Source organism: Erythrolamprus reginae, chromosome 3, assembly GCF_031021105.1.
Source record: "Erythrolamprus reginae isolate rEryReg1 chromosome 3, rEryReg1.hap1, whole genome shotgun sequence".
NCBI lineage: Eukaryota > Metazoa > Chordata > Lepidosauria > Squamata > Dipsadidae > Erythrolamprus > Erythrolamprus reginae.
This window is the reverse complement of record NC_091952.1, coordinates 9,833,775-9,843,029: the sequence shown is the minus strand read 5'-3', so window position 1 is coordinate 9,843,029 and position 9,255 is coordinate 9,833,775. Positions and strand designations below refer to the sequence as shown.

Sequence of the window (9,255 nt, the reverse complement as noted above, 5' to 3'; positions counted from 1 at the left end):
CTGAAGTACATTAATGAATTCCCTGATGAACGTAATTTTGTTTTGCATCCCGTTGAGTATGATAAGCAGGAGAGTACATTGCCCTAAACTATGGTTTGCTTAATCATGGTTCATAATCAACTACGTACAAATTGTGTTAAAAGCTACAATTCATCCTGCAACACATGGACAGCTGGATTCAGCCAGTCAAATCCAAATTCAGAACCTGCAAGGCTCAGCACATTGGACTTAAAACACATGAAGCAAAACCATGATTTGTTTCTTTTATTTTGTCAAGTACATATTGGTAGTATACAAAGATATAACACTGTTTAGATACATGATCTTGGTACTAATAAAAGGGAAACATTAGGACAGGCACGCTGGTGCACTTATGCACGCCCCGTATTGAAAGGGGTTATTGAAAAGGGTTCACTGAATTTGCTATGCCAATATATGTTGCAATAACCACAAGGCACAAAATAGGTATAGTTTCGATTTAATCCTAACTCGGTCCTAAATTTTGGTTGCTGTGTGAGACACATCTGGATTCCTTCATGGACTTCGCTTGTTAAAGCTAGTTGGGAAAATTACAAATGTTTATCACTTCATCCTGGGAGGCTGCAACCTATGCCACGCATGCTGGAAGTGGCACGCATAGGCTTCTCCCCGGACACAAGAGCCGTCATCCGTTGCTTTTTGGGTCTTCACACACACATGGACACCGGAAACAGGAAGACTAGGGGGCCGGTGTGCATGCCGGAAACCGGAAGATCAACTTCCCGATGCGTGCTGGGTGGCTAATCTTCCAGTTTTGGGCGCATGCTCCCATTTCAGCAGTCAGTGCCGAAAAGGCTCACTAACATTGCCCTAACTCCAAAGGGGCCTTTAGCAATAGTTTGAAAAACCCTGGTTCACTTAGTTAACCTTACAAACCAAATCTGCATAACATTAACCAATGGATCACACTTCACTAGTCTAAATTGTACAAGCCAAGAGTTACTGATTCCAAGGCATCACGGAGCATCAAGTTATTTTATGCAGAAGGGCTGATAATACATCTGGGAATATCCTCCTGCAAAAGGTTCAGCCTTAAAACATTGTTTTAATATATGCTGGAAATGACAAGAAAATGGAAGGTAGTTTGGATTTATAGTTCAATAGTGAGTTGCTGTTGAAGCCAAAGTGTTAGCCAAGAAGAATTGTACACTTCAGTAATAGGTTGGACTTACCTTTGCTACCATCTTTGGAAACAGGAGCATGCGGGAGTGCTTTGTACATGCACAATGCTTCTGAGCATGCACAGAGCATTTTTGATGATGTCCAGATGGGTGGGCGGAGCCTTCCCCTTCTGCCGCTACCAGTTCGTTGAACCAGTGTGAACTAGTAGTTATCCACTCATGGCACAATTCATTTCAGCCAAAGAAGCGTATGGCTTCTCCAAACATACAAATAATTAATAAAAAGGCTTATTACATTCTGGTGGGTTAAAAGGTCTTCTCATATCAGGCTCCAAAGATCCAGAATACTATTTAACTGATAATAAAAAGCTTAAAAAGCTTATATCTCATTGCTATCATTTCTTTGTCTGGATTCTTGTAGCCCAGATATAGTAATCCTATATTACATGAAACTCTTTCCCCCCAATAGAGTACAGATAGTCCTCAACTACGAACCATTCATTAAGTGACTGTTCAAAGTTATAATTGCACTAAAGCCAGTAACTTATAATAGTTTTTCCTATGACTGTTTCAGCATCCCTGTGGTCACATGATCAAAATGTGGACGCCTAGCAAATGGCAAGTACTGTATTTATGATGGTTGGAGCATCCTGGGGTCATGTGACCACCTTCTCAACCTGACAAAATCAATGGGGAAGCCAGATTCACTTTATAATCATGTTACTAACTTAAAAACTGCAGTGATTCACTTAACCCTGGCAAGAAAGGTCATAAAATGGGGTAAAACTCACCTGTCTTGCTTAGCAATGGAAATTTTGGGGTCAACTTTGGTTGTAAGTCGAAGACTTCCTGTATTACTTTATTACAACCTGGCTTTCTCTTATCAATGTGTGACCTGAGCAAATCAGCCAGTGTAGAAAAACATCAGCAAATATTTAAGGAAGCATTCTAATAGGAGAAAAAAAATCCTTGACATTTTTGTACTTAACCCATACTTATGGAAAGAAAGTTATGAACAGCTGCCAATGTTCTGAGATTTGAGCCAGATAGACTTTTCAGTCAAAGGCAAGGCATAGCTGTAGTCTTCTTTTTAATATTATTTAATAGGCAAATACTAGTGATGTAGTTTATAAAAGGGTCCTGAAAATAATTATTTTGTACTCTCTCCTTTGGGTCAAAATCAATTTTATGCTGCAAAACACTAGCCTCTTGGACCAAGTAGCACTTGGACAAAATGCTTTAATTATGCACAAATACCCAGGACAAAGATAAATGTCTATTATTATTATTATTATTATTATTATTATTATTATTATTATTATTATTATTATTAATTAGATTTGTATGCCGCCCCCTCCGCAGACTTGGGGAGGCTCACAACAGTGATAAAAACAGTATACAATGACAAATCTAATATTAAAAGTCTATAATAATAAATCTAACGTTAAAAGTCTAAAAAAACCCATTGTTTAAAAATCATACATACAACATACCATACATAAAACTGCATAGGCAAGGGGAGATATCTCAGTTCCCCCATGCCTGACGGCAGAGGTGGGTTTTAAGGAGTTTACAAAAGGAAAGGAGGGTGGGGGCAATCCTAATCTCTGGGGGCAGCTGGTTCCAGAGGGTTGAGGCCACCACAGAGAAGGCTCTTCCCCTGGGTCCCGCCAAACGACATTGTTTAGTCGACGGGACCCAGAGAAGGCCAACTCTGTGGGACCTAATAGTCTCCAGTCCCCTAATTCAGTGTTTCCCAACCTTGGCAACCCGAACACATATAACAATATGTTTGGCCCCTGACTTGATATCATGAATTATTTGGCCAAAGGATAACAAAATGCTCCTTGAGTTTGTCAGTCTTTAGTGGCTGAGATCCCCTGTCCTTTACTGTCATTTTGTTGCTATTCCCTCACTTATATTGAGTGTTGGCATTTGACTGGAAAATGGAACTGAATTCAACATTTTGCAAATGAAAGATCAATTTTTGGAGTAATAATTCAGCTATAGAAATAATGGGGATGATTTAACATGACGTTTTAATCTGTTTCCCCTTCCCACTAGGACCATTTCAGAGCCACTACATTGAGATAAGCAAGATTAAAACAGCATAGCCAACCCACTAAATTTCCATGGCAGAATTAAGGTAGATATGTGATTACTCTAACCTCTAAACCACACCATGAAAGTTTATATCCATAAATCAGGCTGAAAAGTGGTTGCAGCTTTAAATGGCTCATTGGTTACACAAGTTAAGTAATTACCAGGGTGGGGTTAGGAATTTTAAGTCAGCCCAGAAGGCAGCGTTCTAGTTGAATCTCTAGTTTGTGGCAGAAGGAGGGGATTTTTTTTGTATGCTCAGTTCCACTTAGGTAAGTGCAAGAATAATAACTGTGTTCCGAATGTATTTGTGTTGTTGGTTTTAAGATTGAGGTGTAGCTGGGCTTGTTCCATAGGCTGCTACATAGTTAGCTTCCACATGGCTTTTTCCTGGATGTAATTTACAGCTTGTGCTACAATGCAGTTTGTCTCACAAGACAAAATTGGCTGGCTTTGTACAATGAGCTTAACTTTGGTTCATAAGACGAGCAAACTTTTAAGCCAAAGCACGCTAGACTTGAGAGTTCAGTGAAATAAGCATACATTACAATTCCTCTACTGTAAATTGTGGTTTTCCTGATAAACCACAAGCTATGGCTTGTTGCAGCACATGTGGCAGCCTGCTGTGTTTTGAGTAGGTGGTGGAAAGAATATTCCAGGTTCTATTTTTTAAAGGGTTTTCAGATTTATTTATCTATTGGTACTAACTGATATTTGTGCTTCACTATGAAACTATCATGGGGTTTGATAAATTGAAAATAAAAGCTTGAAAATTAATCAGTACAGTGATACCTCGTCTTACAAACGCCTCGTCATACAAACTTTTCAAGATACAAACCCGGGGTTTAAGTTTTTTTGCCTCTTCTTACAAACTATTTTCACCTTACAAACCCACCGCCGCTGCTGGGATGCCCCGCCTCCGGACTTCTGTTGCCAGCAAAGCACCCGTTTTTGTACTGCTGGGATTTCCCAGAGGCTCCCCTCCATGGGAAACCCCACCTCCGGACTTCTGTGTTTTTGTGTTGCTGCAGGGGAATCCCAACAGGGGAATCCCAGCAGCACAAAAACAGGCGCTTCTCTGGCAACGGAAGTCCAGAGGGGGTGCTTCCCAGCGAGGGGAGCCTCAGTGAAATCGCAGCATTGCAAAAACAAAGAGGTCCAGAGATGGGGTTTCGAGGACTTTGGTGTTTTTGTGATGCTGCGATTTCACTGATGCTCCCGTCGCTGGGAAACCCCACCTCCAGACTTCCATTGCCAGTGAAGCACCCATTTTTGCGATGCTGGGATTCCCCTGCAGCATCACAAAAACACAGAAGTCCAGAGGTGGGGTTTCCCATGGAGGGGAGCCTCAGGGGAATCCCAGCAGTGCAAAAACGGGCGCTTCGGCTGGCAAAAGGGGTGAATTTTGGGCTTGCACGCATTAATCGCTTTTCCATTGATTCCTATGGGAAACATTGTTTCGTCTTACAAACTTTTCACCTTAAGAACCTCGTCCCGGAACCAATTAAGTTTGTAAGACAAGGTATCACTGTACTTGAAAAAGGGACCGTATTATTTCCATTAGAGATGGTAAGCTAAGTTTCTGTTATAGGTGAAGTCATTATTTGCGTAGCATAAACCCTTGTTGGTGAACCTATGGCATGCGTGCCATATTGGAGGGCATGTGAGACTTTTCCATGTTTCAGCTCCAGCACACATGCGCACACTGGGCAGCTGGTTTTTGGTCTTGGGAAAGCCATTTCATTCCCTGGATGTTTCAAAGAAGATTCCTTGAAGCCCCAGAGACAAAAAAAAAATTTCCCCCAATGAAAAACTGGAAGTTTGGAAAACGCACTTCTGGTTTGCCCATTTGGGCCTTTTTTTTTCAACTACCAGCAGTGGTGGGTTCATACCACTGCTGGTAGTAGTGGTGGTCTGGAGCAGTGATGGGCTCCTACGAGTACAGTCAGGTACACAGAACCGGTAAAAAAAAATTGATTTTTTTCCCCCATTCTGGGCTCTGGGTGTGTTTTTCCTATCACAGTAAATGAGGTTGAATGGGTATAATTTTAGTAGAGCTGTGTGTGCATGTGTGTACATGCACACACCTTATATAGTAGATAATGTATATTTTTGTGTGCCTGTGTGTAATATGTATGTACACATATGGCATTTAATCAATCAATTAATTAATTGATTGAATTTATATGCCACCCCTCTATGAAGACTCTCTATATACATATAATTAAATACAGTGATACCTCGTCTTACGAACTTAATTCGTTCCATGACCAGGTTCGTAAGGTGAAAAGTTCATAAGATGAAACAATGTTTCCCATAGGAATCAATGTAAAAGCGAATAATGCGTGAAAACCAATTAGGAAAACCCAAAACTTTAAGGCTTTAAAAAAAGAAAGGGGCGACCGGAGGAAGTGAAAGGCAAGAGGTTACTTTGGAAGCGAGATCAGGCACAGAACGTAGCAGCAGGCAAGGGGCATATTGAAGAGAGTTCAGGCACAGAACGTAGCAGGAATCCAGGGGCATATTGAAGAGAGTTCGGGCACAGAACGTAGCAGGAATCCAGGGGCATATTGAAGAGAGTTCGGGCACAGAACGTAGCAGGAATCCAGGGGCATATTGAAGAGAGTTCGGGCACAGAACGTAGCAGGAATCCAGGGGCATATTGAAGAGAGTTCAGGCACAGAACGTAGCAGGAATCCAGGGGCATGTTGAAGAGAGTTCGGGCACAGAACATAGCAGGAATCCAGGGGCATATTGAAGAGACTTCAGGCACAGAACATAGCAGGAATCCAGGGGCATATTGAAGAGAGTTTGGGCACAGAACATAGCAGGAATCCAGGGGCATATTGAAGAGACTTCAGGCTCAGAACATAGCAGGAATCCAGGGGCATATTGAAGAGAGTTTGGGCACAAAACATAGCAGGAATCCAGGGGCATATTGAAGAGAATTCGGGCACAGAACGTAGCAGGAATCCAGGGGCATATTGAAGAGACTTCGGGCACAGAACATAGCAGCAAGCTAAGTCTTCAATATGCCCTGAACTCTCTTCAATATGCCGCTGGCTTTCTGCTACGTTCTGTGCCCCAACCTTTTTTGGTATGGAATTGGAGCTGAAATATTCAATGAAAATACTTTCTAAACCAGTGATGGCAAACCTATGGCATGGGTGCCACAGATGGCACGTGGAGTCATATCTGCTGCTGCAAGCTGTTGCCCTAGCTCAGCTCCAACGTTCATATGTCTGCTGGCCACCTGATTTTTGGGTCACGCAGAGGCTCTGGAAGGGCGTTTTTGGCTTCCAGAGAGCCTCTGGGGGGTGGGGGAAGCGTTTTTACCCACCCCTGACTCCAGGGAAGCCTTAGGAGCTTGAGCAGGTCTCAGGGACCGCCTTCTGCTGCACGAATCCCAGCGACCAGTTAGGTCCCACAGAGTGGGTCTTCTCCGGGTCCCGTCAACTAAACAATGTCGCTTGGCAGGACCTAGGGGAAGAGCCTTCTCTGTGGTGGCCCCGACCCCCTGGAACCAAGTCCCCCCAGAGATTAGAATTGCTCCCACCCTCCTTGCCTTTCGTAAGCTTCTTAAAACCCACCTCTGCCACCAGGCATGGGGGAATTGAGATACTCTTTCCCCCTAGGCCTTTACAATTTTATGCATGGTATGTCTGTGTGTATGTTGGTTTTACAATAGGGGTTTTTTAACTGTTTATATTGGATTGTCATATTTATTTATTCATTCATTCATTCATTCATTTATTTATTAATTATTTAGATTTGTATGCCGCCCCTCTCCGCAGACTCGGGGTGGCTCACGGCAGAATACAACAATTCATGACAAATCTAAATTGTAATTTAAAATATTTAAAAAAACCCATTTACTAAGCAAACATACATACAAACATACCATGCATACATTGTATATGCCCGGGGGAGATGTCTCAGTTCCCCCATGCCTGACGACAAAGGTGGGTTTTAAGGAGCTTACGAAAGGCAAGGAGAGTAGGGGCAGTTCTAATCTCTGGGGGGAGTTGGTTCCAGAGAGTCGAGGCCGCCACAGAGAAGGCTCTTCCCCATATGCTGTTTACTACTGTTGTTAGCTGCCCCGAGTCTACGGAGAGGGGTGGCATACAAATCCAATAAAACCAAAAACATGAGCCTACTGGGCCCACCAGAAGTTGGGAAACAGACCATTTCCAGGCTCCAGAGGGCCTCCGGCAGGTGGGGAAAACTGTTTTCGCCTTCCCCAGGAAGGCTGTTTTGGCACCCCAAGAATAAAAAGGTTTGCCATCACTGTTCTAAACTGTTCTGTGTATTTCATGCTTTTGTAAATGGAATACCCACTAAGCATGATTACTCAGAAAATGAGTCACCAAGTAACTGTCCTTACCCCCCCGCCTAGCAGTACACAAAGAATATAAAAGTTAAAAACATGTCCTTTTTGAATGGTCGTCCTGCAAGTTTTGGAGACGACGATTGTCTCCAAATAAAGCCCACCCAGAAAACTGGTTTTAGGCTTGAAACTCTTTTGAGTTTTATTTCAAAGCTTCACTTTTTATTCCTTCCCTCTCCAGACCCAAGAAGAACTGGACAGAAAGGCAATCATTGTCCCAACCCCAACAAATCGGCACACTCTAGAAAACCCAGCATCCTTTTTTTTTTCCTCCCCTCCACCTGCTGTTCAGGAGTCTGTTTGGCCTCTGAGTTCAGAGTTTTCCAGAATTTACAGTCAGTAGCGTCGGGGAGGGTTTAGAAATGCAGGCTGCTGCGGTGTCAAATCATTTGAGCGCGTTGGATGACCAGCTTGTTACCGATGTTTTGACTAATCTCCTGTCCAGAAGCTGGGAAATGAGAGATAGCTTTTCTCCAGAGGAAACCCAGGATGAGGGAAGCAGCTCATCTTCAGAGGAGAGTCAGTGGACCCCTATGCCAAGGTACTTCATGAAGTCAGAGGTGAAGCGTCTCCAGAGCTTTCGCCACTGGCCAGAGGGCGTCCCTGTGTCCCCAACAGATTTGGCAGCTGCCGGTTTCTATTTCGTCGGTCCTGCTGACACCGTCCAGTGTTTCTGCTGTGGTGGGCTGTTGTACAGTTGGGAAGCTGGAGAGGATCCTCTGGTAGAGCACAAGAAATTCTTCCCGTCGTGTCTGTATGTCCGGTACAAAATTGTAAGAGATTGCCCGGAGATGCCTTGGAGCGAAGGACACCAGGATTGTGTAGATGGCCAATTTCTCGGCATGCTTCAAAGTTTAAATGTGGAGGAGAACCCTGCAGGTGGTCAGCCGGAATACCCCTATATGGAGACGGAAGGAGATCGGTTGGTGTCGTTTGTGAATTGGCCACCTGATTCTCCAGTGTCACCCGAGTTGTTGGCCAGAGCTGGCTTCTTCTATGCAGGTATGTGAGAATTTCATTTTGCTGGGTATGACCCAAGTTCCATCTACGTTCATCTACAGCAGTGTTTCCCAACCTTGGCAATTTGAAGATATTTGGACTTCAACTCCCAGAATTCCCCAGCCAGCTAATGCTGGCTGGGGAATTCTGGGAGTTGAAGTCCAAATATCTTCAAGTTGCCAAGGTTGGGAAACACTGATCTACAGCTTATGTTATTTCTGAAAGCCTGGGAGCAGCTCTTGAAACTGGTGGTATATATATTTCATTTTGTATTTATTTCTGTTTTAAACATATGTTTAAATTTGTACCCCATCTTTATAAATACGAGGGTCGCCCATAAAGTAATGCACCCCATTTTTTTCCTTCAACAATTATTTATTGAATACAATGAAACTTACACACAAGAAAGAATTATGTTTCTTCTACATTCCATATTTTTACATGTAATCTCCATCGCATTCTATGGCCTTCCTCCAGCGAGACACAAGGGCGTGTATGCCCTGTCGGTACCACTCCATGTTCTGGTCACGAAGCCTTGGAGCTCTGCTGAACCGTCTCCTAATGGCCTCTGTGCCCAGCGACTAACCGTACTTCTGTCGACTGCAGATT

General features: G+C 43.3%; 1 protein-coding gene across 2 annotated transcripts in view; it reads left to right on the top strand.

The window, feature by feature from the left end:
* The first annotated feature begins 3,405 nt into the window (after positions 1-3,405).
* Positions 3,406-9,255, top strand: part of BIRC7 (baculoviral IAP repeat containing 7) — a 34,420-nt gene continuing 28,570 nt past the window's right edge. The window contains exons 1-2 of one of the 2 annotated variants that reach the window (XM_070744452.1): positions 3,406-3,532; positions 7,829-8,649. In XM_070744452.1, coding sequence (XP_070600553.1) covers positions 8,010-8,649 — 640 coding nt within the window. In that variant the 5' untranslated portion in view covers positions 3,406-3,532; positions 7,829-8,009. The remainder of the gene's footprint in view (positions 3,533-7,828; positions 8,650-9,255) is intronic. The other variant, XM_070744453.1, reaches the window with a different exon arrangement.